Here is a 26127-nt window from a genome sequence, read left to right as displayed (position 1 = left end):
ATGTGTTTCTTTCGAAAGCATGCCAGCTTCTTAAACAATTATATAATGTGAAAGGGATGAGAAATAGGGTAGCCAAACTTCTCCACGGCAACAATAGAGTAATGCCCATAATACCCTCAAGGAAAGAAAGCATGATCCTGAAATCTTATATCTAGTTAAAATCTGTCATTTGAAGTATAATGGCAAACACACACGTATACTCCCATATACACAAGCACATAATATTTTGAACACGTAACAACTCAGGGAATGTAATATAGCTCCTAGGAGCAATCCCTTGAGAAATTACTGATGGACAAATTTCAGCCAGTTAATAGACCAAAGGAAGTAAATAATGAGGAACAAACAATGAATTCATTTAACAACAGGAGTAAGAATTTTTAAAACTGGGATTAAGCTACAGAAGAGTACAGATTATAAATTTTATAACCCTGACAATAAAGAAACAATAAAATTTAAAAGTTAGAAGGGGGCGGTAGAAGGTTTCCTTTTCTTTTATATCTAAGTGTCAGTATACCATCTGATGCTGAAAAATCAAGTAATAAGTACGTGTAAGTTAAAGGTCTAAATAATCAGCTAACAACTGTGTGATACACGGATATGAGGGGATGAAGTAGAAATATACTAATTTTACTAATGATCATAAACGATCCTGTGTAAAACAATGGTCTTAAAACTAATATATACATGCCCCTGGAGACATACGAAATATCCTATCAGTTCTCCTTTCCAGCTTCCCTTTTCACAACTGCCCTTTACAAGAAATGTATACCTCCCACACATCCCAAATATTTCTATGGTGCATTGCCTAGTGGTGATGAAACATCAGAAGTACAAAACAGAGAAATTTACAAATAGAGCCGACTGCTTTTTTTCCCTTCTCATAAATAATTTTGTTAAAAGCATAGAGTGATGTTAAAAAAAAAGTATTTTGCTATGTAGTGGAGTATAATAAATTCAGATATGTATAGACTGGGGCTGCTGGAATTATATTTTCACCAAAACGAATTAATTCCATCTCTGATTACTGTTAAGAAATGCATCGTCCCCAAGGGAGAGTTCCACTAAAGTAAAGCAGAAAGTATATGGAATATGCAATGATTCCTTATTTCATAGACATAATAAACTTATGGCAAGTCTCAATGCCTGATCTATCTGAGACTTATTCAGAGGCATGATGTTTGTCAAGGTGAGGTGCATCAACACATTTATTTAAATTAAAAAGGGAAGTCAGTTTTTTCTCATTAAAAAAATATACTGGCAAGGTGTGTTGAAATCTAAAATATATCTGTTTTCCCAATCCTTTCTAAGTATACTGGATGGAACAAAGTACCTAAAGAAATGAGTAACCAGCATAATCAATAGTATTTGATATGTCTTTAATAGACTTTTTGGTCTACTCTTCCCAGAAAGTGGGAAGCAAACACATAACTTGATAAGAGACAGGTAAGAAATCCTTGTGTGCATCAGGAAGCTTCAAGTTCTTTGCTTTTGACAAAAATGGAGATTCTAACTGAGTTACTAGCTTCCAGATCATTAAAAATGATTAACAAAATGAATGAATGAGTAAATGGGGGAGAGCAGATTAATCTCCTGTGCAGAGGAGTTGAAGTAACTTATACAGATATCTCAGCCTTGCGGGAGTATAATTCCCCCCTCCTTAGTGTGGGCTGCACCTAGGACTTCCCTTATACAGAACAGAAAGGGGGACAGGAGGAACTTTACAGAGGAGAAACCCTAAAAAACAAGAGCCTCAGCCAGGTGATGAATGTTAACATCAAGAGCGGTAAGTCAGGCTGACAGTATGTACCCCTGCTACGACGTGATGAAAATGTACTTTACATCCATGTCTTCCTCCCCAACACTTATAACTCCAGTATAATAAGCAGAAAAACATCAAAAAAAATAAAAATCCCATCTGGGGGACATTCTACAAAATACCTGATCAGTATTCCTCAAAATTGTTAAGGTCATCAAAACCAAGGAAAGTCCAAGAAACTGCTGCAGTTGTCTAAGGAGAACTGTCTATTAAATACAATGTGCTATCTATCATGCATGGGGATCTCAGAGCAGAAAAATGATATTAGGTAAAAATTAAGGAAACGTGAAGGAGTATGGACTTTAGTCAATAATAATGTACTAATACAGGTTCACTAACTGTAATAAATGAACCAAATGAATGTTAGATGTTAATAACAAAGAAATCTGGCAGGTGTGGGGAATATGGGAACTATCTGTACTTTCCTCATAATTTTTCTAAAAATCTAAAACCATTCTAAAATTTTGACAGTTATTCTAAAAGAAACACACTGATGACAAAACTACAATGAGAATACCATGTCCACCGTCTCGGATGGCTATAATAAAAGACATGGAAAATAACAAGTGTTAACAAAGATGTGGAGAAATTAGAATTCTCACACACTGCTGGTGGGAATGCTCTAAAATTTAGTGCAGCCATGTTGGAAAATACGGCCATTCCTCAAGAAGTTAAACACTGAGTTATGCACCCCCAATTCCATTTCCAGGTATATGTCCAAGGAAATGAAAACATATGTGCACATAAAAACTTGCACAGAATGTTCACAGCAGCATTATTCATAATAGCCAAAAAGCGGAAACAACCCAAATGTCCATCAACTGGTGAATGGATAAACAAAGTGTAAAGACTAAGACTTTTCAGCAAAAAGTAATAAGAATCCTAGAATAAGGAAGCAACCAATCCAAACATGGAACTCATGAAATCCAAAGCAGCAGGATGGAACTTAGATAATGTAAGAGGAAGAATTCAGAGTAGAAAAATTCTTCCAAAGTGAACACAGAGAAATGAGTAACATATGCATTTTTACTCCAGAAATACAACTCTTCAAAATGAGGCACACATGCTACTTAAAGCTCCAGTAGAAGACAAAACAACCAAATATAGAAAGGATTCGTTTGTACTTGTTAAAAGATGATATCCAATCTTTAGAGCCACCTAAAAACCAGATTATTCCTTATGCAATTCCTTACCTGACATTTTGAGTAGGATTCCACCTTTCAGAGGGCAGTTCTCCACTCTGTGGGTCATCTACAGGTGGATGAAGAATTGAAATGCATACATCTCCATTCTACGAGACACAAATATCACATTCAGTAAATACTCAAAAGTATGTTATTCAAAAAATATCAATTCCACTGAAATTTCTTTTATTCCTAGAAGACTTGTTTTCTTACCATTAGGGGAGTAAACAATCCTGCTTTTTCTTCTTGTTTGGAATCAATGATAAAGAAGAATTAAACATTTTTTTATGTTATAAATATTCATTTTGACCAATCTCCAAAATACATTTCTTAGTTAAAAAAAGAAACACTATGTCTGTAACACCATCCTTCTAAAAAAAATCATTTAAAAATAGAAACAGACAAACATGATAAATCATGATTCAAGAGTCTTGAGAAGCAACTAAATCTCTCTCTTTATTTTCACACATCTAACATTAAAAGAAACAAAAAAAAATCTGACCTTGCTTAAAATCTGCCTGGAGAGAAGCTATAATCACCTTTAATATTAATCACTGGTTTCAATAAATATGGTTTATATAAACTGACACATGCCTCACAATAACTTAATTATATATAACTCCCTCAGTATATGGATAGAAGAATTCACCACTATAATATTCTGGTTCATAAATTTAAATTATAGGACCTAAGTTACAAGTACATTTAAAGTCAAACATACATGGATTGTGTACCATATGCAATACAGATTGTTAACAGAAAAGACAAGACTGAGAACGATACAGATGCCTATCTCTCGGTCTAAAATGAAACAAAAGATTCAAATGTTTAAAAAATTAGAGGTGTAACCATATAAAGTGAAAAAAACTTACATATAAACCCAAATTTATATATACATACACACACACCAAGATAACAGAACATTTTTTAAAGGAGAATAAAATTTTAATAAAGCCAATACCGAATATTATATTCCAAAACTCTGTATTGTTAGATAACATGAGGAAGGTAAAAAAGCACTACAGAAACAAGGAGAGAGAAACTAGGTATATTTGGAGAGGACACCTGGGAGATGGTGTGGAAGAAAAACAAAAAGCTTAATGGTGGAGGAAGCTTTGAGATGGGCTTTCAATAATGATTACAATTTTAATAACCTAAGGGAAATTCAGACATGAGATTGCCTGAAGAAACCAACATCATAAATAAAATATGTTCAGGCAGTTACATTTATTTTGTATTATTACACCAATTACCACAAACTTAGTGGCTTAAAACAACACAAATTTATTATTTTACAGTTTTGTAGGTCTAAGTCTGACACTGCTCTTCACAGAGCTAAAGTTAATGTGTGGGCAGCAATGCATTCCTTCCTGGAGGCTCTAAGAAAGAATCCCTTTCCTTGCCCTTTCTGGCTTCTAAAGGCCACCCACATTCCTTTGTTCTTGGCCCCCTTCCTCTAATCCTCAAAGCAAGCAATGTTGCATTTTTTGAGCCTTTCTTCCAAAGTCACATCTCCTCACTCTCATCTTCTGCCTACCCTATCTCTTCCACTTTAAAGGACCCTTGTGATTACACTGGGCCCATCTAGATAATCCAGAATAATCTTAGTTTAAGGTCATCTGATAAGCAATCTTAATTCCTCTTAACATGTAATCTAACATAACACAGGTTCCAGGGATTAGAATGTAGACATCTCTGAGGGACCATTATTCTACCTACCACAGGAGTCAAGAACACAGTTTGAATGAAAAATAGAGCACAAATATTAGGCCAGGAGTATGTTACTTTGTTCAGAGTTTAATATGTGTGTAAGTAAAATTTCTTAGTAGTGAAATGACAAAAATAGATCTGTGCTTAGAAATGACATATTAAAAGATGGGCATCTCAACAGATGCAGACAAAGCACTTGACAAGACCCAACACTTTCTCATAATAAAAACACTCAGAAAACTATAGTTTACCTTCTAGCTATCTTAAAATTGTAAAGGGGATTTATTTAAAAAAACAAAAACAAAAAGCCCACAGCTAATAAACAGCATACTTAATTAATGGTGAAAACTCTCCTCCTAAGATCAGAAATAAGACAAGGGCACCCACTTTCACCACTGCTATTTAACACTGTCCTGGAAGTTCTAGCCAGAGCAATTAGAGAAGAAAAAGAAAATTTAAAAGTGTACAAATTGAAAAGGAAGAAGTAAATCTATTTCCATTGCAAATGTCAAAGAAAATTCCAAAGAATTCACAAGAAAGCTACTAGACCTAATCAATTCAGCAAAGTTGTAGGATACAAGATCAACACTCAAAAATCAGTTTCATTTTGGGATTCCCTGGCAGTCCAGTGGTTAGGACTCCGCACTTTCACTGCCAAGAGCCCAGGTTCGATCCCTGGTCGGGGAACTAAGATCCTGCAAGCCGTGTAGTGTGGCAAAAAAAAAAAAAAAAAAAGTTTCATTTTTATACACCAGTGATGAATAACCTAAAAAAAAATTAAGCAGGACTTCCCTGGTGGCACAGTGGTTAAGACTCTGCGCTCCCAACGCAGGGGGCTGGGGGGTTCAATCCCTGGTCAGGGAACTAGATCCCACATGCGTGCCACAACTAAGAGTTCCCATGCCACAACTAAGGAGCCCACCTGCTGCAACTAATACCCAGCACAATTAAATAAATAAATAATAACAACAACAACAAACAAATTAAGCAAACAATTCCATTTACAATGGCCTCTAAAAGAATAAAATATCTAGAAATAAATCTAACCAGGGAGGTGAAAGTCCTGTACACAGAAAGCTACAAAACATTGCTCAAAGAAATTAAAGAAGACCTAAATAAATAGAAAATCAGCCTGCATTCATGGGTAGGACGACTTGATGTTGGCAATATTCCCCAGTTTGAGCTACAGACTCAATGCAATCCCAATCAAAATCCTAGCTTCCCTTTTTGTAGAAACTGACAGACTGTTCCTAAAACTTATATGGAAATTTAAGGGACCCACAATAGCCAAAACAATCTTGGAGAAGAATAATAAAGTCGAAGGACTCACACTTCCTGATTTCAAAACTTACTATAAAGCTACAGACAAGAAGACAGTTTAGGATTGGCATAATGATAGACATATAGACCAAGGCAATAGAACTGAGAGTCCATAAATGGACCCATACATTGCCGATTTTTTTTTTTTTTTTTTTTTGCCAATTGATTTTTGACAAGATGGTTAAGTCCATTCAATGGGGAAAGAACAGTCTCTTCAGCAAATGATGCTGGGACTGGATTTCCAAAAACAAAAGAAGGAAACTGAACTCCTACCTCATACCATATACAAAATTAACTCAAGATGGAACAAAGATCTAAGAGCTAAAATCATCAACTCTTAAAAACAGGGTGTGTGTGTGTGTGTGTGTGTGTGTGTGTGTGTGTAAAATCTTCATGACCTTGGATTTGACAATGGATTTTTTTTAGGTGCGACACAAAAAGCATGAGCAACAAACAAGAAACCAAAAAAGATAAACTAGACTTCATTAAAATGAAAAAATTTTGTGCAAAGGACATTACCAAAGAAAGTGAAAAAAACAACCTAAGTATCTGCAAGTCATACATCTAATAAGAATTTAATGTCCATAATATATACGGAACGTCTATGATTCAATGACAAAAAGACAAACCAGCCAATTAAAAAATGAACAAAGGACCTGAACAGACATTTCTCAAAAGAAGATACATAAACGGACAATAAGCATGAAAGGATGCTCAATATCATTAGTCATTAGGGAAATACAAATCAAAATGACAGTGAGTTATCACATCATATCCCCTTAGGATAGCTATAATTAAAATTTAAAAATGCGGGCTTCCCTGGTGGCGCAGTGGTTGAGAATCTGCCTCCCAATGCAGGGGACACGGGTTCGAGCCCTGGTCTAGGAAGATCCCACATGCCACGGAGCAACTAGGCCCGTGAGCCACAACTACTGAGCCTGCGCGTCTGGAGCCTGTGCTCTGCAACAAGAGAGGCCGCGACAGTGAGAGGCCCGCGCACAGTGATGAAGAGTGGCCCCCACTCGCCACAACTAGAGAAAGCCCTCGCACAGAAACAAAGACCCAACACAGCCAAAAATAAATAAATAAAAATTTTTTTAAAAATTAAAAACTGCAAAATAAGGATGGATGTAGAGAAACTGGAACCCTCATAAATTGCTGGTGGTTGGTGAAGTGGTTCATCTGCTATAGAACAGTTTGGCAGTTCCTCAAAAAGTAAAACACAAGATCACAATTTGACCCCTGCAATTCCCTTCCTAGGTATACAACCAAAAGAAGTGAAAAAAGTATTTAAACAAGTACATGTATACACATGGTTATAGCAGCACTATTTATATATACAAAAGGTGGACACAAAAAAAATGGTCCTGAAGAACCTAGGGGCAGGACAGGTATAAAGACGCAGATGTAGAGAATGGACTTGAGGACACGGGGCGGGGGACAGGTAAGCTGGGATGAAGTGAGAGAGTGGCATGGACATATATACACTACCAAATGTAAAATAGATAGCTAGTGGGAAGCAGCTGCATAGCACAGGGAGATCAGCTCGGTGCTTTGTGACCACCTAGAGGGGTGGGATAGAGAGGATGGGAGGGAGACGCAAGAGAGAGGAGATATGGGGATATATGTATATGTAGAGCTGATTCACTGTTATAAAGCAGAAACTAACACACCATTTTAAAGCAATTATACTCCAATAAAGATGTTAAAAAAAAAAAAGGTGGACACAGACCAAATGCCCATCAATAGAGAAATGGATAAACTGTGATATATATCCATCCAGTGGAATATTATTCTGCCATGAAGAGGAATGAAGTACTAATACATGCTACAACATGGATGAACCTCCAAAACATTATGCTAAGTGAAAGCCACACAAAAAAGGTCACATATTGTATGATTCCATTTATATGAAATATCCAGAATGGAAAGAGACATAAACCTGACTGGTGGTTGTTAGAGACTAGGGAGAAATGGGAATGCAGAAGAATCACTTCATGGGTAAGATGTTTTACGTTGGAGTGATGGAAATGCCTTACAAATAGAGGTGTTAGATGTACCACGCTGGGAATGTACTAAATGTCACAGAATTGTGTTCACTTTAAATGGTTAATTTTATGTATGTGAAATTTTATCTCAATAAATTATTGGGTTTTTAAATAAATTTATTTATTTGTTTTTATTTTTTGGCCACGTCGGGTCTTCATTGCAGCGCGCAGGCTTCTCATTGCGAAGCACGGGCTCTAGGCACGCGGGCTTCAGTAGTTGTAGCGCGTGGGCTCAATAGTTGTGGCTCACAGGCTCTAGAACACAGGCTCAGTAGTTGTGGTGCATGGGCTTAGTTGCTCCGCGGCATGTGGGGTCTTCCCAGACCAGGGACCATGTCCCCTGGATTGGCAGGCAGATTCTAAACCACTGCGCCACCAGGGAAGCCCCCCCACCCTTTTTTTTTTAATGGGAGAAGTTCTAGGCCTCCAGAAAGGCAGTTCTAAGATGTAAAATGAAGGCTATATAGCCTAGGCCCTATCTAAATCCAATCAAACCAAAATCTCCAGTATTCTTTATTTTTAACAACTGCTCCACATGATTCTGATAAGCTGCCAAATTTGGGGACATCATTGCCTAGAGAAACCTATTCCTTATACCTTAAAGTTAGAGAGAAGGCATAATATCTCAAATCCATGAATATAATTACATAAATATACACAAAATCCTGCTTGTCACAAATTATTTACAAACCAGAGCTCAGCTCTAAAAAGGACAAATTTGGTGGCCCAAATATCATCATGTTCTAAATGGTGGCTAATGTATCTATAGTTAAATACTTAAGGTATATATATCTTCATAGAGCAAACTGGCATCTTTATTTACATTTTTTAAAAGAAAAAAATACGAGGAAAAAGAAGCAAAATCTAAATCTAAACAAGCACAAGATAGAGTTCAAACCTTTAATAATGTGTAATACTAAATTACATTTACTAGGAAAACTTTCAACACCAAATCAGAGTCAAAGTCTTCTGGTTTCTGTTAACTTTCTACCTTACTCATTTGGTTCACATAAGCCAAGATGAAACTCACATTGTAGACTTTAGAAGTTTTATAGGAACATTCTACCACTAAACTTTTCTCTAATATTTTAGAAATAAAGAATATTTTACAAGTCAATTAATGATGAGTTATTTTAATGATAAAAACCACTGAAAGAAAACAAAGATATTTTACCAGGTACCAAAGAGAAGTTATTTATGTCAATTTATCCTAGTAGCTAAAGCAAATAAAATATATTACATAACACATTTCTGATTAGCTGATTAAGCAAGCATTCATTCATTTGAAGAATCTTTTGTTTTATTCAGGTCCCTTCTTAAAGACAACTGAGTAAAATTATGTAAATTTAAAATGTTCATCAAATGCATATTTTAAAAAATGAACACAATAAATTCTGATAATATAACAAAATCTTAACACAGCACTCAGCACCTTTATGTGAATTAAGATCAGAGTTCAAGCATGTTGTTTCCGATGGTTTAATAACACAATACAGAAATAGAGTTTGTCTCACCTAGCTAAGGACAAGTAATACATGTTTTAGGTTCCCCATGCCATACTTTATTCCAAATGGAGTCTAGTTTACTTAATAGTATTGTACCAAAGTTAATTTCTTGGTTTTGATAAATGTACCATGATTGTAAAAGATATTAACATTAGAAGAAAATGAGTAAAAGGTACGTATATGAGAACTTTCTGTACTAGTTTTGAAACTCTTCTTTAAGTCCAAAATTATTTCAAAATAATTTTTAAAATTAGTGGGTTTAAACTTAATATTTTAGTATGTTTATAACATAGACATTGAAATCAAAGCATTTTAACAAAACGTATTCTAAATTTTTTATAATTTGGAAGCTCTGTATTTAAAATTTATATGAAATGAGTTCAAGAATAATGAACTAAAGCAGTTTGTCCTAGTCTTGAAAGATCATCAGAGAATGTAATATTCCAACTTTGTAATCAATCCTAATGTATTTTTGGGGGTTCATTATTTGATTCTTGAGTGGAAAAACCATTAAACTAAATTCTCAAAGAAATTACGGAAATACCACAGAAGCTCTGAGATAATTCCACTCAACAGAGAAAAGAATAATAATTTAATTAGAGAGAAAAATGTGTGTTGAATGATCAGAGGAGATGAAGCAGAACCAGCTGGGCTACCATTGTTTTTCTATCTAAATATAATTTTACTACGTGTAATGAAAGAAGAAGGGCGTAAACCCTTACTATAAACAACTTGCTATTTCAAGGATTCAAGTGTAGTGCCAGTCAAATTACACCCCATGAGAACATAATGATGTACACAGAGTATAGAAGGACCATAATGTGGATGACAAGGGGGGAATGGTAGAAAAAGAGAGCTATCTGTGATGGTTAATTTTGTGTGTCAACTTGACTGGGCTATGGGATGCTCAGATAGCTGGTAAAACATTATTTCTGAGTGTATCTGTGAGGGTGTTTCTGGAAAAGATTAGTATTTGAATCGGTAGATTGAGTAAAAAAGACTTGCCCTCATCATGATGATGTGATAGGCATTATCGAATCCTTTGAGGGCCTGAACAGAACAAACAGGCAGAGGAAGGACAAATTCTCTCTCTTTTTGGGCTGCTACATCTGAACTCCTAGTTCTTGGGTCCTGGGACTCTGGGACTCATACCAACAGCTCCCAGTCCTACGGCCTCAAACTGAATTATAATTCCAGATTTCCTGGCTCTATAGCTTGCAGAAGGCAGACTGTGGGATTTCTCAGTCTTCATAACCACGTGAGCCAATTCCTATGATAAATCTCCTCTTACATATATCTCTATATATCCTATTGGTTCTGTTTCTCTGGAGACTCCCAACTGACACAGTATCTTTGCTTTTACCTGATCTTTTCTGTGTAATTTCAAAATATAATTTATAATTACAGCTTTATTGTAAAGGACCTCTTGATACACTGAGTTCTTTCAGTTTTCGAAGCGCTGATTGTGGGTCTCATCCACTTCGCTCCTAATGGCCTATCATCCATATAAATAAATACAAAGATCATAAACTATATGTAATCAGACCCATTTTCCACCTACATAGCCTAAATTTTACTATTCCAAAAAGCAATTGCTCTGCAGACTTGGCAAAAACCTTTTTAAAACCTTTTAAGAGGGACTTCCCTGGTGGCGCGGTGGTTAAGAATCCGCCTGCCAATGCAGGGGATATGGGTTCAAGCCCTGGTCCGGGAAGATCTCACGTGCCGCAGAGCAACTAAGCCCATGTGCCACAACTACTGAAGCCCATGCACCTAGAGCCCGTGCTCTGCAACAAAGAGAAGCCACCACAATGAGAAGCCCATGCACCGGAATGAAGAGTAGCCCCCACTCTCCACAACTAGAGAAAGCCCGCACACAGCAATGAAGACCCAATGCAGCCAATAATTAATTAATTAATTAATTTTTTAAAAAAACCTTGTAAGAGACACCAGAGAGCTAGCTTGTGCTCTCTCTCCTCTCAAGCCACATGAAGACACAGAGATAAGCCAGGAGGAGTCTTCAGTAGAAACTATGTTTCCTAAACTGTGAGAAAGTTAATTTCTGTTGTTTTAAGCTAATGCATCTATGGTATTTTGCTATGGCAGCCGGAGTTATATTAAAACAGTAGGATCTATTTTTAATCATTATTAAAACAATAACATTTACGAACACCATGCCCTAATGATAGTGGAATAGTAGCCAAATTGGTATATCCTTGCCGTGTCAGTGGCTACAGAGATTAGTATAATGTCTTGAGAATCATCTGAGTCTAGAATCAAGAATAACTCTTCAGAACTAGAACCTTACGTAAAACAGCAAAATATTTTCCTACTGGCTATCAAGTATCCTAAAATACACCATCTTACTGTAACATTTATTTCATGACTACACCTGTGACATTCATCTGTAAACACTATACAGGAAAAATGATCTGTATACTCCTTCAAAAAACATCCAACATCTTTATTATTTTTTAAAAGAAAGAGCCATACTGTGTCCTACAACTCACTAGTAATAAAAGGATCATCAAATGCTAAATACTTCTGTATAATTTCCATTTAATTTTGTGGCAAAACTAACTATTCTAAATATTAGTCTATTACCAAAAAAATTATTTAAATAAATACATACTAAGAGCAGTGAGGTTCTGAGTTGCCATAGCTCTGAAGTTCACAGTGAAGAGTGTACAAAAACCTCATTTTAATACACGGTTTGTGAAGCAAATGGGCTTCATTGGTTATCTACTTCTGAGCACACAGTAACAAACATAACCAGGAAACTGTTATTGAGATCACTCAACATATTATGAAGCAAGAAGGAGTGGACTGTGCAGTATGATCATTGATGACAAGCTCATATTAAATTTATTTTGTTCTCCAAGCTTCCCCTTGGTATTTATAAATTTCACAAATGTGGCAATGATATTAGAAATGTTAAATTAATTAAACTCATTCAAATAACACAGCAGTATTTATAACTTTTGCGGCTGCAGTAATGTGTCTGTGAATGTATTTAATAAAACTGTAACCAAAGCTCTTATAGTTTTAAAAACTTGATAAAATAAAACTATTTTCTACCAAAAATAGTCCTTATATTTTTAATACTCATGAAGTTATTAATATACAAAAACTCATCAATTCACATATTTTGGCATTTGTGTAGGCTTTTGCTTTTGTATTTTTGTCTTGTTGCTGTTGACATTGTTGCCATTGTTCCCCCATTTAATCCCCAGTTCTATTACAAATAACTCTGCAGTAAACAATTTGGTGACCAGAGCAATTTGACATTGAGGTCCATTGTGTTTCTAGGTGACAACATAAGATGGATGAGGAGAGAGCAACTTCCAGGAATATCCCTTTGGCTAAGAACCATGGGCCCTAATGTCTAAAATCACAAATACTGACTTGGGCCCTCAAAAAGTTCAATTCTGATACCATTTCCAGAATGCAGCAAAGTAAATTAACATATTATTAATTTGTGAGAAGAGTCTCTTGTGACTCATTTGATTATATCAAATTTAATTCCTAACTAGGACTTAACACTTCTTTAAAAACAGAACTTTTATGGTATGGGAAACAATTGCATATTTATAAGATATGCGTGTATTATTTTACTGCTGAAATTTTTATTATGAATATGAAAAATATTTTAAAAAATAATGATCCAATGCTAAATCTTAAGAGACAGAACTAAATAGTCTACCTAAGTGGTGAAAAAGCAGTGGAAAGGGGAGTGTATCTACACCTTCTTCTGAAAGAGCTTTGAATCCTTTATCCTGTTTTGGGGTTTTTTTTTTCCTTTTTGCTTCTTTGTTGAGAAGGGTCTGAGAATTAGATAACTGAGATGGAAACAGGCGAATATATGGCTCTAAGGTGAATTAGTTCTCAGTAACAAGACAAAAGCTTGAGTCTTCTCACTTTTCTTTTGCTATCTAAAATCTATACATACCACATAGTTGGGTTTTTTTTCTTGGATTCACGTTCCTTTTAATTTTTTTTAAATTAATTTTTATTGGAGTATAGTTGCTTTATACCACATAGTTTTGAAGGCAAGAATTTTTGATTATTAAATGGACAGGGACAGAAAAATATTTCTATGTGTATTAAACCCAGTTTGAACTTATGAACAGTGAATTATTTCTACAGTCTCTCCCTACAACAGGATAACTTTGTTATATAGAATAGTACGACATATTCATTGTTGTTTATTTGTATTATGATTATGTCAAATACTAAAGATACTAAAGAAAACAATATTCTGGGAACCTACTTCTGGAAATGTTACTATGCATCACCTTTTGAGCACTAGTTTGTCCTGTTTTAAGAAGGAAAGAAAAATGAAGATAATGACTGACAGAAAAAGCAGGTTGTGAAAAATAATAAAGCTACCCCAGTGTGCTCATTTATAGACTGAGATCCAAATTCAGGACTATAGAGTAAGTTCTCCATCCCTTGCCTATAAGCATTTTAAAGGCTCTGTAGCTCTGTTTCTGGAGCAAAGGTGCTTGCCAATAACCACCTGACCAAAAAAAGAACTATGACTAAGGCTGCAAATTTTAAAAAACAATTTTAATGCCTGGGCCTCAGCTACAACTTCACAGCACTACTGCAATGAAAAAGATTACAGAATGGTAAAGGAGTAGATTCAAAGGATATTTTAGTGGGCCTGCCATATATCCTGAGAAACATAATGCATTGTTTCAGCATCCTTATAAATTAGCACAAAGCTAAGTACATTTCATCAAAAAAGCTACAAATCATTTTCCCAGGCATGTGGACTTGTCTAGTAGAAGAACCTAACCTTGGATTTATTCCAAAAGAGGCTCTCAACTGGTATGCAGCAACTCCTTAAAGGACACCAGTACAAATATAGTAGGATAAATTCCCACCCCCTCCTGTCCAAAAGTTGAATCTCTGATCAAAGCAACAAACAAACCCTTGCTGTGAAGCTAGAGGATAGGTACACAAATAAATTTGCATGACTTTATCTACTAAATTAAAAAAATGTAAATGTTAACAAATATGAATTATAATCTTAGCAATGAGCAGCAAAGGTTTAAAGCCTCAACCTTAAATTAACCATAATATACACTGGTATTAAAAAACTACCCTCAGGCTTCCCTGGTGGCGCAGTGGTTAAGAATCCGCCTGCCAATGCAGAGGACACGGGTTCGTGCCCCGGTCCGGGAAGATCCCACATGCCGCAGAGCGGCAGGCCCGTGAGCCACAACTACTGAGCCTGTGTGTCTGGAGCCTGTGCTCCGCAACGGGAGAGGCCGCGACAGTGAGAGGCCCGCGCACCACGATGAAGAGTGGCCCCCGCTCGCCGCAACTGGAGAAAGCCCTCGCACAGAAACGAAGACCCAACACAGCCAAAATAAATAAATTAAAAAAAAAAAAAAAAAAACTACCCTCAATTTTTGAGCAATTCAACTACAGACTGTTAACCAAAAATGGGAAACCATGAATACTTCTCTGTGGCTACAGCATAGCTACCACAGCATACTGAGCTATGGAGGCTATTTTAAAGGATAGTATCTTAAATCTTCAGAGAAATTCATAATAGACATCTCTTACCTCATAAATGTTGGGGTGCCACATTTTGGTCAAGAATCTGAAGGTAGGTGGTGAATATGGGTAGTCAATAGGAAATTTAATATGCGCCTGTAGAGAAAAAGAATGAAATGCTAGTAAGTAAGACTACAGGTTATTCATCTAACTAACAATTCACCCTGATATACTCCAGCGCAACAAAACTCCTTTCTACACAGTAGACTCTGGAGATTAAAATAGCTCATATATATTTTGTTAGCCCCAATGCCAGGGTTATTATTAGCATGTGCTTCTATCTCTTTAAATATTTATAAAAATTAATGTTAAATTGCCAAAGCTCAACAGTTATATAAATGAACACACGAATGAAAAACAGTTTAATATGTGTGTCACATTAATGGGTACATTTTATCTTAATAACAAAAAATAATTAATACAACCTTATGGTACATAATACAGAACAAAGATAATTTGTTTTACTTAACACCGTTTACCACCCAGAAGTAACAAATGCTACCATTTTGATATGGCTCCTCCAAGAGTTTTTGATGCTTATATATGCTCATCTCTTTAGAAAACTTATTTTCAAAAACTTGAATATACTTTATTTTATACTGTTTTTTCCATCTGTATCATATCATAAACATTTTCCTTTGTATATATGATTGTTAGTATGTGCATAATGTTCCATCATACAGATATATAGATGAACCATTAAAAAAAAAAAACTACTTCCTTATTTTGGAATATCTGGGTTGTTTTTCACTCTTTTGCTATTGTAAATACTGCTACAGTGAATGTCTTTGGCAGTATCCCACATTTCACATATGAAAAAATCCAGACAAATTCTCATCTAACAGTACTAGTAAGAGGGAGTGAAGAAGGGAATGAAAGGACAAGGTAAGAATAAATAAGCTAAGGACAGCAGTGAAAATGGCAGAGTCAGGATCCTCAAAAATTCTGTCTTCAGGACTTCCCTGGTGGCGCGGGAAGTGGTTGAGAATCGCCTGCCAATGCAGGGGACACAGGTTCGAGCCCTGGTCCAGGAAGATCTCACATGCTGCAGAGCAACTAAGCCCATGCGCCACAGCTACTGAGCCTGCGCTCTAGAGCCAGTGAGCCACAACTACTGAACCTGCATGCCACAACTACTGAAGCCCGCGTGCCTAGAGCCCATGCTCTGCAACGAGAAGCCACCGCAATGAGAAGCCCACACACCTCAACGAAGAGTAGCCCCCAGTCGCCGCAACTAGAGAATGCCCGCATGCAGCAACGAAGACCCAACAGAGCCAAAAGTAAATTAATTAATTAATTAAACAAACAAACAAACAAAATGTTTGGCCAGGATGTCGTGAAATTAGAACGCTTTATACATTGCTGGAAGGGATCAAAATGGTATAGCCACTTTGAAAAACAGTCTAGCATTTCCTTGAAAGAATAAACATAGTTACCATGTACCACGCAAGTCCACTACCAGGTATATGTCCAAGAGAAATGAAAACATTACATCCACAAAAGAACTTGTACAGAAATGTTCACAGCAGCATAATAGACAAAATGTAGAACAACCCCAAATGTCCATCACCTGAGGAAATGAATGAACAAAAGGTGGTATATATCCATACACTAGAATATTATGTGGCAGTTAAAAGGAATGAAGTACTGGACTTCCCTGGTGGTCCAGTGGTTAAGACTCCGAGCTTCCACTGCAAGGGGTGCAGATTCGATCCCTGGTCAGGGAAGATCCCACATGCCACATGGTGCAGCCAAAAAATAAATAAATAAATAATGAAGTATTGATATATGTTACAATGTGGATGAACCTCAAAAACATTAGCTATGTGAAAGAAGTCAGTCACAAAAGACCACATATTTATGAAATGTCCAGAAGAGATTAGTAGTTGCCTACAGCTGGGGGTAAATTGGGAGGAAACAGAGGTGACTATTAAAACGTATAGGGCTTTGGGGATGAGGAACATGTTCTAAAATTGATTATGGTGATGGTTGCACAATTTTATGAATATACTAGAAACCACTGAATTGTGTACTTTAAATGAGTGAGTTGTATATATACATTAAAATCACAATAAAGCTGCTTATTAAAAAAAAAAACCAGGGACTTCCCTGGTGGTCCAGGGGTAAAGAATCCGCTTTACAATGCTTACCATGCAGGGGATGCGGGTTCCATCCCTGGTCAGGGAACTAAGATCCCATATGCCCCAGGGCAACTAAGCCCGTGCACCACAACTACTGAGCTCATGCGCCTCAACTAGAGAGCCTGCGCGCCACAAACTACAGAGCCCACGTGCCCTGGAGCCTGCGCACCACAACTAGAGAAAAGAAAACCTACACGACACAACTAGAGAGAAGCCCAAGCGCCACAACTAGAGAAGAGAAAACCTGCACGCCACAACTAGAGAGCGGCCTGTGCACCGCAACGAAGAGCCCACATGCTGCAACTAAGACCTGATGCAGCCAAAAATAAATAATAAATAAATCTTTAAAAATAAATAAATAGGGCTTCCCTGGTGGCGCAGTGGTTGAGAATCTGCCTGCCAATGCAGGGGACACGGGTTCGAGCCCTGGTCTGGGAAGATCCCACATGCCACGGAGCAACTAGGCCCGTGAGCCACAACTACTGAGCCTGCGCTCCGCAACAAGAGAGGCCGCGACAGTGAGAGGCCCGCGCACCGCGATGAAGAGTGGCCCCCGCTTGCCGCAACTAGAGAAAAGCCCTCGCACAGAAACAAGGACCCAACACAGCCAAAAATAAATAAATAAATAATTAATTTTTTAAAAAAAAGGAATTTCAGCAAGTGAATGAAGTTTCAGTATTGAAACCATAAGAGCGAGTGACAGGGAATGTTTAGGGTGTGGCCCAGGATGGAAGGAGTCAGGGAGTCGGGGAGCATCCGGGAAAGCTTTAAAATAAATAAATAAATAAATAAATAAATAAATAAATAAAAATTAAAGCAAACAAGCAAAAAACTGGAGTCCAAAAGCAGTCACACCTCAATAGCAACAAGAATACCCAGTTCCTCATATCTTGGTTTCAAAATACCATTTTCTAATAAAAAGAAACAAGGCTCTTTGGAGAAATACTTGATTCTACATGTGGGGCAAGGAAAATACAAGATGAGCATGGAGCATCTTATAGTGCCTGAAAGTAAGGAAATGCTAAAGAAAAAATATGGAGGCATGTCAAAAACAAAAAACAAACAAAAAAAAGCAAACAACAACAAAAAGCCATAGGAGCCAACCTGAAAGAGCCCATACTGGCCAAAAGTAAAGCAATTCATAGTACTGGATGATAACCCAAGGTATAAAATAAATAAATGAGTGCATATTGGTATAAATTATTGAATGAAAAAATATTGGGGAAGGGACAAATCTTCCTTACAGCATATATTATCTTCCTCCAGAAAATATATGTAGATATACCCCATTAAGGAGGTGGAGTTTAATTCCCCTCCCCCCAAGTGTGGGCTGGGCTGAATGACTCACTTCCTAAGAATATGGAAAGGAAGACATACTAACTTTATAATAGAGAAACCTGGCAGACAACACCTTAACCAAGTGATCAAGATTAACATCACTGGTGTTAAGTCGCTGAAATCATGACCTCCCTTATAAGATGTGGTGAGAAACGCAGCTCATCTCTGTGGTGCTCTTACCCAAAACCCATAAGCCAGCCTAATCATGAGACAAACATCAGACAAACCCAAATGGAGGGACATTCTACACAATACCTGACCACTTCTTTTCAAAACTGTCAAGGTCATGAAAAACAAAGAAAGATGGGGAAACCATCAAATATTGGAGGAAACTAAGGAGACATGACAACTAAATGCAGTCAGTATTCTGAATTGTATCCAGGAATAATAAAAGGACATTAGGGGTGGTAGGGGAGAACTGAGCATGACTGCTAATGGATATGAGGTTTCTTTTGGAGGTGATGAAATAAACTGGAGTTAGATGGTGGTGATGGCTGTATGACCTTGTGAATAAAAAATTGTACACTTTGAAAGCCTATAAAGTATTGGTACCATGGCTAGGTGTTGTTTGAGTAGGTCCCTGGGTGGATAAAAGCAGAGGAAATAGCAAGGCACCAGGTGCAAAGAATGTGGAGTGGTCAGCTATGGCTAGTGGGATGCCTGGTGGTAACTACAGGAGATAGAAGACTGGATGAAGGTAGGTTGAAGCCTTGTTTAGGTGTTTTAGTGGGAAACTACATAAAGTCAGAAAATCAGGGACTTCCCTGGTGGCGCAGTGGTTAAGAATCCGCTTGCCAATTCAGGGGACATGGGTTCAAGCCCTGGTCCAGGAAGATCTTACATGCCGCGGAGCAACTAAGCCCGTAGGTCACAACTACTGAGCCCATGCGCCTAGAGCCCATGCTCCGCAACAAGAGAAGCCACCGCAATGAGAAGCCCATTAACCCCAAGAGTAGTCCCTGCTTCCCGCAACTGCAGAAAACCCGTGCACAGCAATGAAGACCCTATACAACCATAAATAAATAAATAAATTTATTAAAAAAGAAAAAGAAAATCAAAGGCAAGATGTCTATTTTAGAATAAATGACTCTAGGACAGCACTGTAAAAGATGGATTGAATGGGATAAAAGACAGGCATAAGTTAGGAGTGGTTTCCTATCTTTTTCATTTAATCAGCCTCATCTCCAGAATATGCATATACTTTAGAAAGCTTTAGTAATGGTGACATAGTTACATAATGCATATCTGAAAAAACAGGATTGTAAAAATTTCCATACAAAATTGGAACTCTGATCGTTGAAAATGTAACCTCCTTTAACATATTTCTATGGGAAATTAGATTATCCTTTCTAAAAATAAATAATCAATAAAATTTAGCATTGTTAGTCAAATCTTTAGGTCCCCAAAAATGTCTTCCTAGACTACTAACTATATTAAAAGAAATCTTTGCAGAGTAACTAGGAATGGTTGCACGAAAATTTATAAAGAACATATGACATGCACCAATATGAAAGAGTAGTAAAGAACATCCACTCAAGAAGCTAGACTGCCTGGGTTTGAATCCTGGCTCTGCCATTCATTAGCTGTTTTTTGAAGTAAGTTATTTGTGTCTCCAGTTTCCTCATCAGTAAAATAAAGCTTATAGTATTTAATTAAACAGCTTGGTATGAGAATTAAATGAGTAAATGCTTGTGTAAAATGCACGAGAACAGTGTTTAACATATAATAAAAGATGTGTAAGAGTTTTGTTTAAAAACTGCAAATTAAACTGGCAGAGGTTATGTCAGAAAACCTTTAATAAAAAGCCTCTTTTATAGACTGCTCATTTTCGCTTTGTTTTATCGCTTTTACTTACCTGCCTTTTGATTATAACACTACCAGCTTCAGAAAAGACAACTAGAGAGATTCTTCCCAACCTGAAGAACTTGAATCTTATGGAACCAGTTTTCTAAAAGCTTTACAAATCCTAATTACTTTTTACTTAAACATAATTAATAAACATTAATTACTTACTATTGTTAATTGGGTTTCTATATTTTCTCTAAGCATCTACTAATATTTTGAGCTTTTATCTTTATCTCTGTACCTTGAACACTACTTATTGCCACAAAATTTTTAAAAGTAGCATCTCCAGAATAAAGTCAAAAACTATTTTTGATTTTTAAAAGTATCATGCCTGGGAGTTCCCTGGCGGTCCAGTGGTTAGGACTCAGCACTTTCACTGCCATGGCCCAGGTTCAATTCCTGGTCAGGGAGCTAAGACCCCGAAAGCCACATGGCGCAGCTGGGAAAAAAAAAAAAAGAATGTATCATGCCTGAATTATGCTTATGTTACAACTGAAAAAGGTAACATTGGGTGGTGTACCCCTGTAAGGCTATTTAAAATTGTTATAATAACTCCTTCAATGGAATTTACAATCCTAAAGAATTTAGCTGAAGTTAAAATCAAGGGGAATATTCTGCTACAGTGCTTCCCTGATATTCAGTTTTACCATTATTACTTTTTTTCAGAACCTTATTAATAATTTAAACATATTATTTCATATATATGTTCACCCATAATTATATCGGTGAATTTTTTAAAGTTTAATTAAGTATAAAACTTGCTCTTATCCATTCCCAATCCTAGTAAACCTTAGGGTATGATTTGAACAAACTATAAACTTATTTATAAGTTTATAACAAGGAACAAGGGAAATGTGAACACTGACTGGATATTAAGGAATTAACTTTTTCAGCTGTAATAATAGCATTGTGGTTACTTTTTTAAAGGAGGCCCTTATATTTTAGAAATATATTCTGAAATATTCACGAATGAAATGATATGATGTCTATAATCAGTTACAAAATAATGCGAAGAGGAGTAGATAAGGTATAGATTAAACATATTTGCTATGAGTTAATTATGGATGCTGAGTGATGGGTACACAAAGAGTTTACTGTACTCCTATTTCTAATTTCATATTATGGAAAATTTCAAACATACAAAAAGCTTAAAAAATGAGATGACTAATACACAATTATTTTTTAAAAGCGTTACAGTGCTTTGCATAACTAACATAATCATACCATTATGATAGCAATAGATGCCACTATTAACCACGTGAACATGATGGAACTTGGCAAGGTGATAATAAAGTTCATGTGAAAGAGAAAATACTTGAAAATAATACTGTTTTTGATAAAAACCAATAACAGGGAGGGGTTCACACTAGCAGACAGAAAAACATCCTACAAAGATGCTATTAAAGGAGGAAACTACACACAGATCAATGATATAGAATAAGTTATTCAGAAAACAATAAAGGCAACATTTCAAATAAGTAGGAGAAAGATTCAAATAATGTTGGGGGAAATGACTCTTCCTTTGGATAAAGGGGTAAAGATGCTTATAGACAATTGAAAAGAAAATCAGATTTCACTTTCAAGGAGAAAAAGATCAAACCTCATCTTCAAGAAGAATCAACAACAGTGTGAAGAACTGGACAATCCTTGATCTCCAAGAATAAAAAGGAGTTCATATGCTAGTAGCAAAAGATAGATTGTTCTGTTGCCACAGTAACAAAGAGCCACCAGAATGAGTTTTTTAAAATGCAGTATAGTTGATTAATTTCTGCTGTACAACAAAGTGATTCAGTTACATATATGTGTGTGTATACACATATATATATGTACATACACACACACACATTCTTTTTTTATATTCTTTTCCATTATGGTTTATCACAGGATACTGAATATAATTCCCTGTGCTATACATACAGTAGGACCTTGTTTTTATCCATTCTATATATAATCAGAATCAGTTTTAAATTGCTTAAGCAATACCTGACAGTTCTGTAGGCACGGAACAAGAACCAACTTTAAACCCATTTAAACAACTTTTATTGGTGAGTATGTTTTGGCAAGCCAACCTATCAGTAACGGTCCCTTGTTTCTGAAAGCCAGCCAACTGGGAACACACTCCTGTCAACAAACACACTTCTGAATACCAACCAATCAGTAATGGTCTCAGCCAAGTACCCATGCTTCCACAGCTGATGCCAACCCCACAAAGACTGTGAAAAATCCACCAATCCCTAAACTTCACACTTCTCAAAAACTCTATAATAAGATCAGTAGTCTGCTCTATGTGTAGAGACTGTGATTGACCAGCAAAACTCTCTTAAGTAAGCAATAAACTCAGCTTTGCAATTGTTGGTTTAAGTACTGAAGAGTGGTCTTTTACACCTTTTACAAATTTATTCATGAAGTACAGTTTTAAATTTCATATATGACTGTATCAAGAAATATGGGAAATAAATCTGAAAAGTCACACCTTAAAACATACAAATTGCTTTACAAGTAATTTAGCCTCGGACTCTTTTTGAAGGCAACTCCTTATATCTTTCTTGACTAACTTGCAAATGCCTAAGAAGTATCTCCAAAATATTTTCTGTACCATTACCACATACGCTTTCCCTAAAATGCTCAGGTTACTCCTAAGTGTACCCTTAATGAAATCACTGAACTCACCAGACATCTATGTTTAGTTATTCACACACTGAGCATTTATGTTAATATTTTCATTTATTCAATCATTCAACGTATCACTGTTGAAAACCAATGATACTGGGACTCCCCTGGTGGCACAGTGGTTAAGAATCCGCCTGCCAATGCAGGGGACATGGATTCGAGCCCTGGTCCAGGAAGATCCCACATGCCGCGGAGCAACTAAGCCCGTGTGCCGCTACTGAGCCTGCGCTCTAGAGCCTGCAAGCCACAACTACTGAGCCCGCGTGCCACAACTACTGAAGCCCTCGCGCCTAAAGGCCGTGCTGGACAACAAAGAGAAGCCGCAGCAATGAGAAGCCCGCGCAACGAAGAGTAGCCCCCGCTCTCTGCAACTAGAGGAAGCCCACGCACAGCAACGAAGACACAATGCAGCCATAAATAAATAAATAAATGAATGAATGAATGAATGAATAAATAATACAAAGTATGTACTAAATGGCAGGCATTGGGTTAAATGCTTCATATGCATCATTTCATTTCATCACTCAGTTGTAAAATTAGAAGGTGAGATGCATGTACAGCCACAAATGCAGATGACTTTTAACTTAGGAACAGATTATCTTCCAGTCCACATTTCTGACTACCAAGAAGCATCTCCCCAATGTTTATCATTTTGTCTAACCATGTATTCAGTGGGCTTCACCAATTCCACTGACTCCTCATGCTCTAGCTTTTCTGCCCATTCTTTCTTATACTCCTTAGCTCCTCTCATCTTCTTTTTAACTTAATGTGCTCTCATTATAACTTTTCCCTGTTTCTTTAAAGAATACTTTTCTTCTTTAAAGAATCTTCTCCCCAGATGTGACACATTACAAAAACCAAAAACTTCTGGGCAAAGAAAAAGAAACCCTAAAATGCATAACACCAAAAAGTAATTTAGATAACATTAATATATGGAAATGAAGTATACATCAGCTTGGGACAAAATTTTGCTAACCCAATGTGCAACATTAAAGTAATTTTGTTATCCCACTAATTATTTTCATATGGAATTTCAGCTATAACATAACAAAAAACAAATATGAATAGAGAATATATTCTAATTATTCCTGCTACCTGGTTATTAATAAGAGTAAGTTAAGAAAAAGCTTCCCAGTCCTAAACACAACTATATTGGGTAATAGGTCAGCTGACAACAAATGTAGAGTTGCTGTTCCATTTGGATTAGTGCCTGAAGATAGTGTGAAATGAGGATACTCCCACTGCTGAGTTTTTCTGCTATGTCATCAGCTCACATCTGCTATAGGATATGTTTCCAACATGATAGCAAAAGCAATCAAAACATGTTTTCTTATTAACTTGCTGAAAGTTTCAAAAGTCTGCCAACCACCATTACAAACTTAAATAGTTCATTAACAGTATGTAATTAATATATTGAATAGCTATACCTAGTGATGCTATAATATGTGCCACAGGCTTTAAAGTCAAGAAATTATGTCTTTATTGATTACAAATCTCAATATAAAAAGTTAATTTAGAATTACTATAATACTTAACATAATTATTCTAAAGTTAAGATGAAATATAAATAACAGGAAATCCCTGATGCTCTTACTGGACTCTTTTTTTTTTTTGGCTGCACCACGGGGCATGTGGGATCCTAGTTCCCTGACCAGGGTTCAAACCCGTGTCCCCTGCAGTGGAAGCACGGAGTCCTAACCACTGGACCACCAGGAAAGTCCCCTGGACTCTTAAAAGTAAACTTCTGATACTTAAGGAGAAGTAACTCTCAGTATTAATACTGATAGTCCTCTATTTTTTTAACAGAATGATATAAAAATGTTTCTTTCAGCTTAGAAAGTAAAGCCTTTTTGTTCCCAAAATACACTACTAGGTTACAAGACTTACCATATGCTATAGTTATTGACTGTTATTGGTACAAGGCTAGACAAACAGACAAATGGTACAGAAGAGAGTATCCAAAAACAGATATATACAGAATCACCTACTTTACAATGAAAGCAACACTACAATTCAGTGGGTGACAGGATAGTGTTTTCAATAAATGGTACTAGAGCAACTGGATATCCACATAGAAAAATTAACCTTGAACCTTGTCTCACATCATTTACAGATAGATCACAGACCTAACTGCAAAACTAAAACTATAAAGGTTTCTAGACGAAAACATAAAAGAATATCTTCACACTGGAATTCCTAACCAGAGCAATTAGACAAGAAAAAAGAAATAAAAGGCATCCAAATTTCCAAGTTAGAAAAAATTATCTGTTTGCAGACATGATCTTATAAATAGAAAACCCTGAAGATTCCACACAAAACAAAAACCGTTAGAACTAATAAACAAATTTAGCAATATTGCAAGATGTAAAAATCAACATCTAAAAATCACTTGCAAAAAAAAAAGTATACAATAGCAATGAATTCAAAGAGGAAATTAAGAAAATAATTCTGTTTACAATAACATCAGCAAGAATAAAGTACTTAGGCATAGGGAATTCCCTGGCGGTCCATTAGTTAGGGCTCTGAGCTTCCACTGCAGGGGGCACGGATTCGATCCCCATTCGGGGAATTAAGATCTCGCATGCTCCACAGCACAGCCAAAAAAAAAAAAAAGGAAGAAATAAAACGCATGCTGTATGATGCTCTATTCTCACATGTATTTTTGTAATAAAGTATTTATATAAAAAAAGATAATAAAATACTTAGGCATAAACTTAACCAAAGGTGAAAGACTTATACACTGACAACTACAAAACACTGTTGGAAGAAATTAAAGATGACACAAACAAATGGAAAGACAACCCATGTTCATGGGGTTGGAAGACTTAATATTGTTAAGCTGTCAATACTACCCAAAGCGATCTACAGATTTGATGCAATCCTTATCAAAATCCCAATTATGATTTTTGCAGAAATAGAAAAAGTCATCCTAAAATTCATATGGAACCTCAAGGGACTCCAAACAGCTAAAACAATCTT

At 36.3% G+C, this 26127-nt stretch overlaps 1 protein-coding gene across 1 annotated transcript in view; it reads right to left on the bottom strand.

Annotated features, from left to right (window-relative positions):
- Nucleotides 1–26127, bottom strand: part of UBE2R2 (ubiquitin conjugating enzyme E2 R2) — an 88810-nt gene that overhangs the window by 10585 nt on the left and 52098 nt on the right. Inside the window, exons 2-3 of the mRNA XM_068551921.1 lie at nucleotides 15164–15250; nucleotides 3013–3110 (exon numbers count right to left, since the gene is read on the bottom strand). Coding sequence (XP_068408022.1) covers nucleotides 3013–3110; nucleotides 15164–15250 — 185 coding nt within the window. The remainder of the gene's footprint in view (nucleotides 1–3012; nucleotides 3111–15163; nucleotides 15251–26127) is intronic.

The sequence above is a fragment of the Eschrichtius robustus genome, chromosome 10, assembly GCF_028021215.1.
Source record: "Eschrichtius robustus isolate mEscRob2 chromosome 10, mEscRob2.pri, whole genome shotgun sequence".
In the NCBI taxonomy this organism is placed as follows: Eukaryota; Metazoa; Chordata; class Mammalia; order Artiodactyla; family Eschrichtiidae; genus Eschrichtius; species Eschrichtius robustus.
The sequence above is the reverse complement of the archived record's forward strand: the minus strand, read 5'-3'. Positions and strand labels throughout refer to the sequence as shown.